Source organism: Strigops habroptila, chromosome Z (assembly GCF_004027225.2).
Source record: "Strigops habroptila isolate Jane chromosome Z, bStrHab1.2.pri, whole genome shotgun sequence".
Taxonomy (NCBI): domain Eukaryota; kingdom Metazoa; phylum Chordata; class Aves; order Psittaciformes; family Psittacidae; genus Strigops; species Strigops habroptila.
The window spans coordinates 27,624,370-27,642,269 of NC_044302.2; the positions used below are offsets into that span (position 1 = coordinate 27,624,370).

Sequence of the window (17,900 nt, forward strand, 5' to 3'; positions counted from 1 at the left end):
TGTCTGCGTTCTTGTAAAAAGATCACAGACTTAACAGACTTCTTATCTGTGCATGAATGCCAAAGTGCTGTGATGTATCTGAAGCTGGGACTTGGGTGAAAAGTCCCCAAAAACCAAGAAAAGTTTGAATACTTAGCTCCCCCTCCTCTGACGTATACAGAAGCATTCTGGGGAAAGATGACGTCCAGGCATTTCCAAACTTGCTGTTATAGCAGAAGGATATCTGTAGGCATAAAGTAGACATAGTAGAAGGTCAGCCTGTACAATTAATGTCTTAACTACAGGTGGTATCTGAATGTATAGATGCCCTATTTCAACCAGTGGAAGCAGTAAAGAGATTGCAGTATGCAATTCAATGTCTTCCAATCTGTTTTGCTTTTCAGATGAAGTCCATATCCTAAGACTGTGCAACAATCGACTCGTAATCCCTTTTCATGTACATATAATAACAGATCTTTAGTACAGATACTCATGTTGATCTTTGTTGTAGCAGAGTGACACAATAGAAAAGAGGTCTTATCAAGCAAAGGTTTTCATGGAATAGTAATAAATGGGACTGGAAACAAAGACGACCTCATGAGGTCACCTAGTCAATATTCTGGCCCCAATTATAGCTAAATGATTCCTGACAGATGTTTGTCTAGCTCTTATTTTTCTTATCCCAGCATATTTTTATTCTCTCGCTGAACTTATTCTGTTATGAATCAGGCACTATCAAGTCCCATAAAAGATTAAAAGTTCTCTTTAAATAAGTGACGGTACATTGTAAGACAAATTACATACAGCAGACAAAGGAGAACTTCAGAAGAGAAAATATCTGAACTAGAAATTACTGTCGTGGCAAAAAAGTCTTCTTCAAAATGAATTTAGGATTGAACAGAGGAACATTACACTGTATACTGAGATTTTTAAAAAGCCTTAATAAAATAAAAACAAAATTAAAAAAAAATCAATTATACACTAGATGGTGTTAGTGATGTGTATCATGTCATATACAAATCTCACAGGATTTATTAAATTAAACCCTTGGCTGAAAGACACCATCTAAATGCATGCTATTACTACTAGAAAGAATTGCATAGAAAAGTTTTCCAAATTATGTTGTTATAACTGCTTTAATGAGCAGGCTTTTTTCTTCTTATCTGTCTAGCTTTTGCATTCCTTACAGGCACTGTGCGTCTCACAAATCCAGAAATCCTTTTCCTGGTGCTGGCTGCAGCCTGGAAAACAGTTAGACCTCCAGCATCCACTGCAAAGCAACGTGAGAGCTATGCAGATTCTCTGGAATGATGTATTTTTGGCACAATGTTCCTTGCCTGTGATGCATTAAGGGTCAGTCAGAAAGTGCATTGTACTTGCAGAAATTGCAGGCGTGCTGAAGAGGGCATTATTTACTAAGAAAAAGTATGCAGTATGGCTCCAATTTAACTTTTTATCCCCCAGGTCCATAGGTCTGGGAATGTCTGCACTATGAGTTTTCTCAGGATAACGTATGCCCATTATCTTTTTTCTTTTATGTTTTTTTCCCACAAAAAAACAATATTTACTAAAATGATATTATCTGACACAATATTGCATCTGAGACAGGCAGTTTTTATGCTTTGAATTTATTCTGGTCTGCAATAAATTGCTGTAAAATGAAAGAAAGTCAAGATATAATCTCACAGAGACTAACATTATACTGTAGCTTTCCACAAAAAAACCTCGACACTAACGAAATGACTGAACAAGATAAGATGGTCAAGTTCACTGTTTTAATGTTCTCAGAGAAGATGAGCATATCATTCTCTGTCTGTACACAAGATAGTTTGCATGCTAATTTAAATGCAGCCATCCTACTGGTAACAGTCTACATATTGTAAACTCCCTGATGGGTGCCACACAATAAACAAATCCAGTAATTTCATGGGAATTAAGAGGGAGGTGGGAAGATATCAGGTAAGAGAATGAAAATGTGTTGTAAGATGTGGAAATCCCAATACCAGTATATCACAGTATTCTAGTCAGACCCCTGCTGCATATTTTATCACAGTAGGTAGCTTTAAAAATTATTTATGAGACTTGCAGAACACTTAGTATACCAATGAAAGGACAAATCACTTCTGCTCAGTATATACTTATGCTAAATTCTCGCTGGTATGTAGCAAGTTTAAGATAAAGCTTCTCCTCTTTTCTGTCTGAGGAAAGCAATACAAATGTGACAGTGACAAGTGTGGGACGTTTCGTGGCTCAGCGCCAATGCACTTGCACAGGGCTGGGAAAGATTTCCTCCTTCAGCTCTGCAGCTATGCAACACAATGCAAGCTACCCCAGTTTGTCAGTAGGAATTTTCCAGCAGCTTTTTGGTGGGTTCTTTCTTGATTGAATTAAAAATGGGTAAACATGCAATCAGATCAGTTTTATGTGTGTTAGTTTGAAAGGAACTTTTATCTCCAAATCAGGTTACATTGGTCAGATCTTTGGCTGTTGCTAATAAACTCTGAGAATTAAATTCTGGTGTAGCCTGGAGACTGTAGCAGACTCTCTGTCTTGGCGGTCCTGCATCCAGCTCTGGGGCAACAACACAAGAGGAACATGGAGCTCTTGGAGTGAGTGCAGAGGAGGCCACGGAGATGCTGCGAGGGCTGGAGCAGCTCTGCTCTGGAGACAGGCTGAGAGAGCTGGGCTTGTTCAGCCTGCAGAAGAGAAGGCTCCAGGGAGACCTTGTTATGGCCTTTCAATATATAAAAGTGGGTTATATGAAAGATGGAGAGAGAGACTTTTAGCAAGGCCTGTAGTGACAGGAGAAGGAGCAATGGTTTTAAACTAAAAGCGGGTAGATTTAGATTTGACATATGAAAGAAATGTTTTGTAATGAGTTTGGTGAGACAGTGACACAAGTTGCCCAGAGAAGCTGTGGCTGCCCCACCCCTGGCAGTGTCTAAGGCCAGGTTGGATGGGGCTTGGAGCAACCTGGTCTAGTAGAAAGTGTCCCTGTCCATGGCAGGGGCTTGGAACTGGATGAGATTTAAGGTCTCTTCCCACCCAAACCAGGCTGGGATTCTATGATTATATAAATCAGGAAAATCTAAATGTTCATCCAGTCACAAGACACAGCCTTCACAACTGATTTCCATGCTTGCTGCAAGTCCTGTAAAGCAGTTGAAACTAAACATGTAGAAGATGTCCTGGCCTTGCATGAGACCATGCCACTTGCTTTAGCTGCTGGCAGTATGATTGGATTAACCACTGTGTCTGGTAAGATCTCTGCTTGAGCTGGAAATGGAGCATGCATTTCTTCAAGCAATGCAGTAAGAAGTGCCAGCTATGTAACTTGTGTAATTTGTCGTATTCTGTTAACAAGAGTAATTCAGCAGCTGAGGAAGAGAAGTCAGCACAAAATCATATCAGTGTGTTACTGAAACACAATATAAGTTCCCTGTGCCTCACAAAACTGTACTACTTCTTGTTCTTCACTACTCCATCAAACATCTATTACACGCATTCACCATTTTTAACTCACTTTGTGCTGCATGAAGATAATAAAGTGTTATATGATTCTCATCATATGAAGATTTCTGGTGATTTTAGCGGCATTAAAATAAACAAAAAAAAGTCAAACTGTCTGGGAACTGTCTTGGTTGTTATAAAGGAAAAAAGGTGATTTGCCTCTGATGAGGAAAGGGTTTGCTTTTTGATTGTTGCAGGAAGCCATAAAAGCTTTTGATGTACTGACTTAGAGTCAAACATGTCTACGTTTAAGAATGTTTTCAGCAGATATAAGATCATTCTGACACTAACAATGGCATAAATATGGAAATGATACAACAGTAAGCTAGCTTATTTTAAGCAGTGGAATAAAAGATACATAAATGTGCAAGAGTGATAAATAAGCCTGTGCACACATGAAAAATACTTCTTTTAGATACTTCAGAGGAACAGCTGCTGTGCAGCTTCCTCCAGGATGAAACCTTTCATGTGTGTTATTTGTCTCATTCTGCCAGAATGAAGGGCATTGTGAGAATGACAGACAGAAAAGTGCTTGAGACATTTCCCTTTGTAACAATGCAGCTTTAGTTTTAGTAATGGAGTGCTAACATCTTGTTTTTATTTCTGTTTTAAACTCTGACTCTCTCTAACAATAGGCTGACTTTCTGAGCACTGTGGGTGCTCAGAAATGAGGATAGGACAGTTTCATCCTGGAGAACCACAGCCTAAGCTGACAGTCAACAATATCTACAGTACCTCCTGTGCTATATGCAGCTGAAATAATTTGGTCAGGGATTTATAACTGACACTGTGAGTATACCATTTCTTTGTGAGGAAATGAACTCATATTTAAACAGAACTAAACCATTGTCACAGTATAGGTAAGGAATTGAAAGAGGCCTCCAGAAGTCATCTAGTCACTGCTGCTAAAGCAGGATGCAAGGACTCGATCAAGAGCTGTTAACAGTGAAGACAGCAGGTCTGCCAGCTCCTGGCTAGTGGACAATAAATGTCCCATATTAACCTAGCTGGGGAAAACTTTACAGAGCTTGAACAGTTTCATTTGTCAAACATGAGCTGGCTTTGTACTCTCTTAGTTTTGTTTTTGCAACCTTTGTAAATAAGGGGTCATGATGATTCTAAATTTTATAAACTTTCATTAAAGCAGCAAGATCTGTGGTATAATCAGAGACAGTGATAACACCGTATTTCCATTCCTTTTGCTAAAATGAGGGAAGAACAGACTTGCACAGCTCTAGCTGAGCAACAAAACCCCAGAGGTCCCTGGCTTTGCAAAGGCAGACATCCAGGCCATTTTATTGTCTCATTCCAGAAGGGTGGTTGGACATGCTCCCAGCATTTACTGCTGGCTACTAATTGCCTGGAGGAGAAATTCTGTGGGTAAATTTTATATAAAATGACAACTGATCAAGTCTGGCAGTGATATCGTTGACACATCCTGACATCTAAATTACATACTTCATGCTCAGTCTTTTACCAGCATTTCTCCCTTCACTTTTAAAAAGTGCATTTTCTAATAGTTGACTACTAACACACTCCACTAGCTGCTATTGTTTGTGAGGCAGATCGCCTTGTTCTCTCATCTAACATTATGATGAAAAACAGTGAACACTCGAGGGTGATGCAGAACACCTTCTATCAGTTATGTTGTGTGCTTTCAACGCAACGTGTGCTGCTACAAGCTTTAAGCTTTAAGAACAACCCATTTCTTTATGTAAGATGGAAGCCCAACACTGACATAATGTATACAATCCAAGACAGAGAGCAAAATCCAGTAGTTCAGTGAACTGCACATGACGTGACAGTGTCTTTAGAAAGATGCAGGAGGAAATTTTATCAATTAATACAGCTCTACAGGGAGCCCAAGATCAGATTAGATACTCTAAAAGTACAAAACTAACCTTTAAACCAGATGTTAAGATTGTTTCCTATTATTTTATTAAAGTAAAACTAACTATGGTTGCAGACTCGAGAGAGATGAGGCAGAATCTAGCTGTAAATAATTTCTTATAAACATTAATCTTAGCTCCCTAGGTCTTCTACTGCAGTCAGGTTTGCTATAGCAAAACAGCAAAACACAGTCTTCTGTTGCCTATGTGAAAGCAGCATCAACATATTCATTGGTTCCTGAATTGATTTCCTCCCTTGGAGTTAAAAGAATTCGTTTTGCTAATTTCAATGAGTAATGAAACACAATCTCACAGAGGGATCAGTGCGATTCTTGATGAATTTTATAAAGATATTGTCATAAATTGTGACCACAACGGATCATAATCCAATTAAAATTTTATTAATTATAGCAAGTAGAATATGAGCAAAAACAGCGCTGGACGACAGGGGAGTCTGCGCTCCGCCACTGCCGTGCTGAGCAGTTCAAACAGTCCCTTTTTATACATCTTTACTTCCGTGTTCATGAAGTAGTGGAGGTACTCTGCGCATGCTTCAGTTGTTGTTAGGGGGTCGTTTTCTACCTCCTGGTGGTCGTTGAGGCCGAAGTAAGAAGTCTTTCTCCTTTATCCCATAGCTGACCCCTCATTCACATGTCCTTATCTGGGGTTGTTTGTCCTGTTTCTGTCGGTTCCTGGAAGTCTGGCAGTTATCTCGCGATTGTGGTTATCTTATCTTACTCAAGCAGTGTCCGAGTTTCTGTCTGCATAAGCAATTTCACATCTTTGTTGCCTAACCTTTACATTGAGCTTAACATAAATCTTAATAAACAATATCCTAGTCCATAGTTTCTCACAATCCCCCCTTTTTCTTTTTATCCTATTATTGTTTATTAGACGTTACTTTCATTTTCGGCACTGCGAACAAACCTTTTTCCACAATCCCAACATTTATCATAACACTCACAAGGTAATACCTCACAATTACAAAAGGCATAGTTCTCACGTGGCATAATGCATTCACAACAATCTTCATCTTCATTAATAGATACACTCTTATATTTTGCCCCAGACCTCGTAGTTAAAATAAGCAGTTTAGCTATGTCAAACCGTTCTTTAATAAAGTGTAAAATATAACGTAATATACAAGGCCCAAATATGAGTCCCAAAATCAACATGATAAGCGGTCCTGCTAAGGCGGACAACAAAGTGGTTAGCCAAGGTGAAACATTAAACCAGTTTTCGTTCCATGACTTGCCCGCCTCACGATCTTTCTTACGTTGATCTAACCTTTTCCGGAGTTCAGACATGGTGTCCTGGACTACTCCAGTATGGTCAGCAAAAGAGCAACATTCTTCATTGAGAGCTACACATAACCCTCCTTCCTTTAAAAACAATAGATCTAATCCTCTTCTATTTTGCAGTACTACTTCTGATAAAGACTTTACTGAAGTGGCTAAATTTTGGATAGATTGTTCTATTTTTGCTAAATCTTCATCTACAGCCATCTGCAAACTTTGTAACTCCTGACCTTTCACTAGGGAGGCTATGCCTGTACCTGCTCCAACTCCGCTCGCTATCAGCAGGGTAGCTAGGGTTACTACTGTAATTGGCTCTCGTTTTTGCCTATTCAGGTCTCCTTCAAAGTGGCGTAACACCTCCTCAGAGGTGTGATAGATTAGACGAGGAACAATAATCACCTGTACGCAAAACTGAGATTGATCAAACACGTTTAGGGATAGGCAAGGCGTTACTCCGATGTCTGAACAAACCCATTTAGCTCCTGGTGTCGGGATAGCCCATTTGTCATTTTGATTCTTGTGTTTCTCTATATTGGTGTTAGTGACTGTTTTATTGCACAAAGGCTGATATTTTTCGGGCACTGTACCTATACATTTTCCTTGACCTGTTACTAATTGAATAGTAATTCCTTGCGTATGGTTCCTCTGGTCATCCCATGGGCATTCTCGTGGGTTTGAACCATTAGACCATTGAATCCTACCTGGTTTTCCAATTGCCTCAAAATATGGTGGTCTAACATTATAACATAACCAACATTCTTTAGTTAAATTTGGTTTGCTTTCATTAAGGGCACGATAAGAGGCTTGCATTAGATTCCATAAGGGGTCTTTGGATTCTGACAACTCTCGATCCCTGGATGAGGAGAATTCAGTCACAATGTCATTAGTTGTTTCCGAAAGGGAGTTTGGAGAATTGGTTGCGACGCTTGCGGGGGCAACCTTTTCTTCAGAGAAAGTGGGTGGATTCAGGACCAGGTTTGGTCCTACTGGTAAGGGATCGTGTGGAAGTTTAACTTTTCGTATAAGTATAAGCCCTCCTCTATCTACACCTGGTTCCCAATATCTAATTCCCCATGTTCTTCCTGTTATCCACCCAAAATCGTCCGGTTGCAATATTGTAAGAATTATATGAGCACAATTTCCTGGACTTATGATACCTCCCGAGGAATCATATCGAGGAGGTGTACATCCCTCAGGACCCCACTGAGTCTTGAGGAAAGGGTCTGACCTACCCGGCTGCCATGCCGCAGCGAGGGTTACACAGTCCCAGGACGCACAATAATACTCGTTTGGATAGTTGCAATACCCTTTGCCTGGGTTGGAAGCAGGACACAAATAATATCCTTTCAGATTTAAGCATGGTTCTATAGGTGCTAGTTGGCACAGCGCTGCTCGGAATGTGGGGGCTCCGGCAGTGACATTAATGCCAATTACTGTTTGGTCCTCCCATCGACCAATCGTCCATTTCATAGGTTCATGAGGGTTTCCATTTGCTTGGGTTATTATCAATAACAAAACTAACGGTATACCAGGAAAAAGGGTGTCTGTCAATTTTGTCAATTTAAGTATATTTTTATCAGTCCTGGGGAAGTTCGGCCATTGCTGCTTTTGTGTCCCATCGTTCTGGTTCTTTTCTCCACAGTTTGTTCCTCCTCTGCCTCGCCCGTCGACTCGGTTGCTTCGAGCCACGGGGTGTACCATCTTCTCGGCAGCAAGGGAATTCTTCAGGAGAACAGCTGTTTCGGGCTTTCTGCCTGTTTATATAGGCTTCCCACTTTGCAGCTTTAACTAATGGGGTAAAGTAAGACACGGTCAGTACTTCCCTTCTGCATTTTATAACCAAAATTTCAGCTACAAAGGGGACTGGTTCGTTGGAGTGGTAGCAATAATATCGAGGGTTTATTCCTTTGGCAAAAATTTCCCACCACTCATGGGATTCCCGAATAATTTTTTTTGTTTAGACTCTAATTGTTTTAATTTCCACTCAGTGAGAGTTCTTTGGATTTTCCAACACTGTGTGCAAACTCCTATTGGAGGGTATCCACATTCACAATGTGTCTACCATTTATCCTGGCATACCTTACACCTAAAACAAGCAAATGGATAACAATTGCAGTTCAAATCATTACACCTAATTCATATATCTAGAGTGCATATATTATTTACATCAACATATCTTCTATATTTAATATTGTGAGGTTGCATAAGTTTAGCAATTTCCTTCAACACACTTTGTACGCTTCCATATATAATAGAAAAAAAGAGAAATAATTATAGCAAATATAAACAGCAATACACACTTTATACCGAGAGGTAATGCGGTAAAATAATCGAATAAAGTCTTTATCATTACGTTATCTTTTCAGGGTTATCTTGGTGTCACCTGGAGTACTGATTACTTTCCAGTGGGGTCTCGTCACTGGGCCTTTAATGCGACTGGCATGAGTCCATCCACGCTCAGCAGTTCGGACAGCTGTTTCTGTTGTAAGCAAAACAAGATAAGGTCCCTCCCAATTGGGTTTTAGGGTTTCTTCCTTCCACACTTTAATCAATATCCAATCCCCAGGTTTAACATTATGAATTTTTAAGTCCAACGGGGGTCGTTGTACAATCAGTCCATGTTCCCAAAGCTTGTTACGATGTTCTGCTAATTGTGAAACATATTCATTAATCACACGGTCTCGAATTAAAACATTTGTTTGTGGACTTTCAATTCTATAAGACATTCCATACACCATTTCAAACGCTGATATTCCTACATCTGCTCGGGGTCTGGTTCTGAGAATTAATAGTGCCATGGGTAGGCACTTAATCCATGATAATTTGGTTTCTATCATTAATTTAGTCAAAATAGTTTTGATTTCTCCATTTATCCTTTCAACTTTTCCTGAACTTTGTGGATGCCATGGTGTATGGTATTCCCACTTAATCCCCAAGCTTTCAGCTAGATCTTTAACAATTTTTGACACAAAGTGTGTTCCTCTGTCCGAGTCGATTACTTCAGGTACTCCATATCGAGGTATAATGTGTTCAAGTAACACTTTAGTAACCTGGTTAGCAGTTGCCTTGGAGGTAGGAAAAGCCTCAACATAATGTGTTAAATGATCCACCATTACTAATAAATGTTTGTAACGCCCTACCCTGGGTAGTTCAGTAAAATCCACTTGTATGTGTGAGAAAGGTCTGTATGCTGGGGAACGTCCTCCAAGAGGTTTTTGTCTCATGTTGCTTCGATTAACCTTTTGACAGGTCTCGCAGGCTGCCGTGACTATCTTTGCTATGTTATATACGCCTATACTGGCAAACTGTTGATTGAAATGATCAACTAACGCCTGGGTTCCCCAGTGTGTTTTACTGTGTATTTTTGAAAATATCTCGAGTGCTATGCCCTTCGGCAAGACTTCCCTCCCATCTGGCAATATGTACTTACCATCTTGTTCCTTAGCTCCCATTTGTTCTAGTTTTTCCTTTTCTGCAGACTCAAAACTCAAATTTTTACTAACAGGTACTTGTTGCATAGTCAAAATCATACCATAATTGCCTGCCACTCGTTTTGCTTCTGTATCAGCTGCATTATTTCCCCTAATTTGATAACTTGTACCTCGCTGGTGTCCCTTTATATGTACAACTGCTATTTTATTCGGCATTTTCAATGCCCCCAGAACTCGCCGAATTAATTCCGGGTGTATCAGTTCTTTTCCCTGTGAGTTAACAAATCCTCTTTCCTCCCATATTTTTCCAAAAGTGTGTACTACTCCGAACGCATAGCGTGAGTCTGTATATATAGTTCCATCCTTTCCCTTCAGTGACACTAATGCTTTCCACAATGCATACAGCTCACAGGCTTGAGCCGACCAGCTGGCACTCAGGGGGCCTGATTCTATTGTCTTAAATTCTCCTTTTTCCAACTTAACGATGGCATATCCGGACAATCGTTTACCTTCCACTATTCGTGATGACCCATCTATAAATAATACTTCTCCACATTGTAGTTCTTCTTCTTCTAAGTCTGGCCTAATGCGTGTCTGCTGTTCAATTGTTTGAAAACAATTGTGCAATAGTTCATTACCTTCTCCTGGGTACAAAAATTCAGCGGGGTTAACTGCTCCAATAGTTTTCAAAGATAGTTTAGGGGATTCTATAAGTATTCCCTCATACTTTAATAATCGGCTATCTGTAAGCCATTTTTCTGCTTTTTGTTGTAACACTCCCCTGATGTTATGAGGCGCATATAAGACAACTTCTCCATTAAAGGTAATGCGATTCGTTTCCTCAAGTAATAAGGCAGCAGCAACAATGATTTGTAAACAACTCGGCCAACCCCTGCTCACAGGATCCAACAGCTTTGATAGGTATGCCACCGGTTTCTTTTGTCCGGCCCATTCCTGAGTTAATACTCCGAATGCCGTTCCTTCATGTATGTTAACAAATAAATGGAATGGCCGCTTTAAATCTGGTAGGCTTAAAACCGGTGCTTGACTTAGCTCCCTTTTGAGACTGACAAACTGCTCTTGATCCTGAGGGGTCCACTTGGGTATTTTGTCTTTAGACAGTTGTTCATATAAAAATTTAACTTTAAAGCTGTAGTTCTCTATCCATTGCCTACAATACCCAAATAGCCCTAATGCCTGCCGAATTTGCCTCTTAGTGACAGGCATAGGTAATTCCAGAATTCCTTTAATGCGCTCTGGATCCAATATCTTCTTGCCGTTAAACAAATAATGCCCCAAATATTTCACTTTTTCCTCCACAAATTGTAACTTTTCTTGTGATACTCGTAGTCCCTTTTGTGCAAGAAAGTTTAGGAGTCGAATGCTTTCTTTCCTTACATCCTCCTTATTATTCCCTGCTATGAGCAGATCATCTACATACTGTAACAGCACGTTTCCCGTTTGTACCTGGTATTCTTTTAAGAGCTCTTCCAGGGCCTGTCCAAACAGATTAGGGGACTCAGTGAACCCTTGGGGAAGCACAGTCCATCTCAATTGCTGTCTACGGCCTGTCTCTATGTCTTCCCATTCAAAGGCAAAATAATCACGGCATTCTTCTGCCAGTGGACAGGCCCAAAAGGCATCCTTTAAGTCAGCCACACTATACCAGGAGTTATGGGGTCCTAGCTTGCTTAGCAGTGTGTATGGATTTGCTACTACAGGGAATCGGGTGATAGTTCTTTTGTTTATTTCCCTTAAATCATGTACGAGTCGATATTTCCCATTTGGTTTCTTTACAGGCAGAATGGGGGTGTTAAAGGGTGACATACAAGGCTCTAAGATTCCTTGTGCTAACAATCGATCAATTTCTGGTTTTAATCCCCTCCGTCCTTCTAGGGATATGGGATATTGCCTTACCCTCACAGGTATGTGGGGTTCGGAAAGTTGGATTTTAATCGGTGGGATTTTCAGTCTACTAATTGTGTCCGGAGAGTACCAGACATCGGGGTTAATTTGTTTTTGATCATCCACGGTTAAAGGATAAGCAGACACTGTTAGCTCCTGATTTTTCACTTTAATTTCTAATTGCAATTCAACAATTAAATCTCGTCCTAACAGATTAAATTCTGCTTCAGGGACGAGCAAGAGTTCACCCATTCCAAATTTATTTTCAGTTTCGAATACCACATTTTTGATTTTGCTTACTTTAAAGGGTTCTCCTTTTGCCCCAATTACTTGTACCTTTTCAGGGGAAACTTTACATCCCTCAGGTATTTGCTTAATAGTTGATTTCTCAGCCCCAGTGTCTACTAAAAAGGTGAACTCTTGTTTATGGGGACCTATTTTTAATTTTATCAAGGGCTCATGATGACTCCGGTCCCCTAAGATATAGAGCCCCTGACTCTCCTATTCCGTTTTCAATATTCCCTCATCCCTGATCCTTTCTCTGCAATTCTTCTTTATATGTCCCTTCTTTCCACAGTAAAAACAACATCTCTGCTCCTTCTTTACTATTACGTTCCCTTGTTTCGTTCCAGCAGATCTGTGTTCACCAGTTCGTCCTTTGCGATCCTCTCTGACCGCTGCTACCATCATTTTTACTTGTCGCTTGTTGCTCTCTTCTTCCCGCCTTACGTAGACTTTCTGAGCTTCCCTCAATAATTCATCCAACCCTCTATTCTGCCAGTCTTCTAACTTTTCAATCTTCTTTCTAATATCTTCCCATGATTTTGCCACAAACTGAGTTTTGAGGAGCGCTTGCCCTAAAGGGTCGTCTGGATTTACCCCAGAGTACAGCTGAAGGGCTTTCCTCAGTCGTTCCAGCCACTCAGTAGGGCTTTCATCTTTCTTTTGCATTTCATTAAATGCTTTATTGATATTCTGGCCACGGGGTACTGCTTCTCTAATTCCCTGAATTACTATAGTTCTCAGGTCCTGCATATGAGTTCTATGCATCGGATCCTGATTATCCCAATTAGGTCTTTGAAGTGGCCATTTAATATCTGCTTGGGGTCCCTGGGCATGTTGAGCATCCCACAGTCTCATTCCTGCTCGTCTAATCATATCTCTTTCCTCGGTAGTAAATAATTGACCAAGGATAGATTGCATCTCATCCCAAGTATAAAGGTTTGGTCCCAAAAATTGATTTAATCTTTCTGCCACTCCCAGTGGGTCCTCAATTAAGTTTCCCATTTCGGTTCTTTTAAAATCTCGTAGGTCAGCCGAGTTTAGGGGTACGGAAATATATCCGATCACAGGTTGAGGTCCCCCCATGGGTATTTCCCTTAGGGGGTACATCTGAGCTGCCCCTTTTTGACTTCTAGTTACGCGTCTAGGAAGAGGGGGAGACCCTTGTTCCGACTCCGGTGGGGGAGTGGGCGCTCTGGGGACTTCTGCGGGAGCAGGAGGAGGAATGTAAGGAGGGGGGGTTAGAAGGGTTTCGTCTAACTCTTCCTTCTTTTTCTTTTGTTTAGTTTTTATTTCATTCAGCGGATAAAGTCTAGCTCTCGGTCTTTCTAGCCACACTTCCGCATATTGACTCTCCTCCGGGTTAAGGGGATTTTTATTATTAACCCAGAGGTTTAATTGCTGTCTTACCCAATCTTCTTCTGACCCATAGACTGGCCAAAAGACATTTTTAGAAATCTTCTTCCCTCCCCATATCTTAGTACAATATTCTATCATTTTTTGCTTATCTTTCCCTAGGGTTCCAGGGGAATATCTCCAATTGTCTAAGATATATGCCAGAGGGGTATTTTTAGGTACAGTGTGTACCCTCCCCATGGGAGTCGAAGGCTTGCTGCCCTTCGCCCCCATCTTCTGGATTATCCACAAACACACACTCACTCGCTCCCCTTATTCCTGGCCCAGTCCCTCGCGGGAGGTGGAAAACGCAGTATTAAAGGGTCCACACTCGCTTGGTTCAGTATATCGAACCTCTCATTCGTTATAATCCAGGATACCCAATCCCGCCCGAACGGCGAACCCGCGAACAACTTCGCAGTATACTTACGCGTCCTGCGTCTTCGTCCGGACTCCCGTGCACAGAATTTTATGGGATTTTACCGGTCCTTTTTTGCTCAATATCCTAGAATTTAGGTTCGTCGGTAAGGTTGGAGTGAGCTGTTGGTCGCGGGGCCGCGAAATGTCGCGGGGCGCCTCCCCGGAGGACCAAAGCCCACCGTTCCTTATCCGAGTCACGGCACCAGAAATTGTCATAAATTGTGACCACAACGGATCATAATCCAATTAAAATTTTATTAATTATAGCAAGTAGAATATGAGCAAAAACAGCGCTGGACGACAGGGGAGTCTGCGCTCCGCCACTGCCGTGCTGAGCAGTTCAAACAGTCCCTTTTTATACATCTTTACTTCCGTGTTCATGAAGTAGTGGAGGTACTCTGCGCATGCTTCAGTTGTTGTTAGGGGGTCGTTTTCTACCTCCTGGTGGTCGTTGAGGCCGAAGTAAGAAGTCTTTCTCCTTTATCCCATAGCTGACCCCTCATTCACATGTCCTTATCTGGGGTTGTTTGTCCTGTTTCTGTCGGTTCCTGGAAGTCTGGCAGTTATCTCGCGATTGTGGTTATCTTATCTTACTCAAGCAGTGTCCGAGTTTCTGTCTGCATAAGCAATTTCACATCTTTGTTGCCTAACCTTTACATTGAGCTTAACATAAATCTTAATAAACAATATCCTAGTCCATAGTTTCTCACAATATGTTTTTACTAAACACTTTTTAGCATCTTGAATCCATAAAGAGATTTTCTTTATGGAATCTCTTGAATCACAAGTGCACCTTCAGCATATCTGCTTCCACAGTTTAAAAAAAAAAACATCTTAGCAAAATGTTTTATTTTAGCTTAGCCTTATCTGCACTACTCTTTGAGTAATGAACCATGCTGTTCGATATTCAGCTATTCAGCATGGCAAATTGGTTGGATTAGCAAACCCAGCTCTTGGCACACTCCAACGGTTCCTTTCCACCCAAGCCTGGACCAGATATATACAGGCTGCAGTTTGTGAAACAGAGTTGCAACCTCTAAGATCTTTGAAATGGTTCCAATTACTCCATTTCCAGTCTCGCCTCAGATTGCTCCCCACACTGTATCCCTGTTCCTCAGCATATTTTTAACTGCACTTAAGGCTAAAAATAATACAGGGAACAGTGTCTTTTAACACTAATGTTTTTTTTCTAAATAATCAGTAATAATGTGGTAACATCTTATGAAAAAGAAATGTTTATGGATTATGTGACTATATTGATGTACTAACCACATACCCCATTAAGTGTTTTACTTCACATGCATAAATACTGCCAGAAGACGACACATTAGATGTTATCATTTCAGTAGCAGAAACAAAAATTGCATCAATAGCCTTGCCTCCTGAGAAAACAATCGTAACTGGAAATTAGTTAATCCTGTACCTGTATACAAGAAGAGTGTTGGCATGTTTCTGACACTTGCATATACTTGACACCCCAAAAAATTGAAGAATATCATTGGAAACCTGGAATTTTAATTTCTGCTCAGGATAAGGGTAGAATTCTTTTTGAATGTTGTAGAAGGATCCTTCCTGGTCCTGTTGGAACCGTGTCTGGAAACAAAACTGCCTGGTTCTGTGAGTGTGGTTAAAGTGCATTAGATCTTGGTCTCTAGGATGGTAATGAAAGATCTAGAATTCCACTGTCATATTGTCAGGTGCAAAGACAGTGTAAAATGAAAGAGGAATATGCATTGTCAGGACTGTGCAAAGAAACAGCAGTGGAACTCTTCACTGCTTGTTTCATGAGAGATTGGGCTGTATACCGATGTGGTACCAGGCATGATACCTCCTAGATTGCCTAGAAAGGTTGGGCCAGGTGATCCTTAGGATCCCTTCCAACCTGAAATTCTATGATTCTATGATTCTCCATCAGCTATACCAAAGTATCAACACTGAAGGCTGTATGTTAAAGACATGTTGATGGTACTTGTATTTATGCCCTTCCAAATCCTGGCATCTCAAATCTGTGCTGCTTGTGCATCTATACAGGCGTAGCTACAGAGAATCTCACCTATAGGGAGATTAGAGATTATTTTAAGCCATAGTAGTGTTTAACATCGTATCTCTTCTTCTCATTGTAGGTTAGGACATCCAAAAGTGTCTCATGAACTGCAGCTAAGATGATGTGTACTCCTGCCATCCTCATCTAAATTACATAGGGGGACTGACAAGGAAGAAACAACACTTTTCTTACAGGTTTGCATCGTTGGTTAAATTCCTCACAAAAGATTTGCAAGAAGCTCCTCATCACTTCTTCAGACACCCAATCTTCTTCACATGGTTGTGTTGCCACATTTCTAAAACTCAGGTGGCTCTATAGGCTTGATTTCAGGGCTTCATCTTGAGATAGGCACTCGGTGGCAGGCTTTTTGTTCTGTTGGTTAGGATTTTGTCAGGCAACAGAGAAGGATTTTATACTCGTGTTTTTTGCTCTGAAGGAGACTATAGACTAGCAAATAAGATAGGCATTCATGGGGGCATAAACCAAATGAACAATCCAGCGTTAGATATGTAAGCCTCAACCATTGGTAGCTGAGAAAAAGAAAAGGACAAAAATTAGTGTCTGTGGAGCTGTGTGGTAAAGCGCTACTTATTTTTAGAAACAGAAAAAATAGGTAAAATGTGTTGTTGGGGTTTTTTTTCTCTTCTCACTCATTAATGTATGTCCAGCTAAGCCTAAATGTGGACAGTGTAGTTTCAAATTGGAATGTCTGAAAACTTTGAGTGACAAAAAACCCATGGACTTGCAATGGAAAGCGATGTGAGATCTTAGCTGCTTGCTTTGTGACCAGTATCAGTTCTTCTACTGATGATATATAGAATATCCCTGAGCAGCGGTTTTGAAATACCAGCTCCTTTAACTTTCTGCCATCCACAGAGTTGAGCTAAATGTTATTCCCACAGAATGGGTATAAATTAATCCACAAATAGACTAAAAGCCATAGAAACATGACCCAAATTCCTGTAAGTTTTTTGTAAGTTTGAATGTGGTAAACTTGAGCACATTATTCAGTGTCTGAAAAAAACCAATTTCCTAGTTCCTTTTTTTTTCACCTCCAGGTCTGTCTCAGTTGCCAGTTACATATATATAATTTTGTTTGTAGACAGCATGTGCTGCTAAGTAAGAACATTAACCTATTCCAGACAATGAAATGAAACAAGTCTTAATTTACACAGAAATTCTCATAGGAAGTGAGGAACTGGTCAACCTTGTAGTTATGACTGGCCTTATTTTGATACCCAGGCACCATTTCCTTATGTGGGTTTTGAAGTCGTGTTTTAGTACATTGCCTCTATGACAACCTATGCATTGTAGCTTTAAATTACCTTGTAGGCTGAAGTCTACTGAATGAAAATAGAAAATCAAAGAAAGAAATGTTTGGGTTATTTCTTTTTTTTTGTCAGGTGCTTGCAAACTAATGTGTTTCCCTGCAGGCTAGAAATAAAAAACATCTTATTAAATCACATCATAAATGACCCATGTAACACAGTTTATTTTACATTACTTAGGTAAGGAGGCACTGAGCCAAATAAATCAAAGTGAACAAGGCAATAATTGTTCCTCCTTTTATATCACCTAAAATATGGGAATAATGAAGGAAACATGATTAAATTGAGAATACTTCATTAGTAATAGCCTTTTTTTTTTTTTTTTTAGGCGAATCATGTTCACTGTGGGTATAGAAGCCTCTTTGCCTGTATTTTCAAGCAGACATTTCATATATTTGAAAAGGATAATACTGTACTTG

The 17,900-nt window shown here is 40.3% G+C and overlaps 1 protein-coding gene across 1 annotated transcript; it reads right to left on the reverse strand.

Annotated features, from left to right (window-relative positions):
• Nucleotides 1-7,132: 7,132 nt before the first annotated feature.
• On the reverse strand, nucleotides 7,133-14,113 carry LOC115600674. The gene is made up of 2 exons (XM_030469911.1): nucleotides 13,111-14,113; nucleotides 7,133-12,513 (listed from the first exon to the last, which is right to left on the reverse strand). The coding sequence occupies exons 1-2, from the start codon at nucleotides 13,921-13,923 to the stop codon at nucleotides 9,031-9,033; spliced, it is 4,296 nt and encodes a 1,431-aa protein (XP_030325771.1). The 5' UTR covers nucleotides 13,924-14,113; the 3' UTR covers nucleotides 7,133-9,030.
• Nucleotides 14,114-17,900: the final 3,787 nt, after the last annotated feature.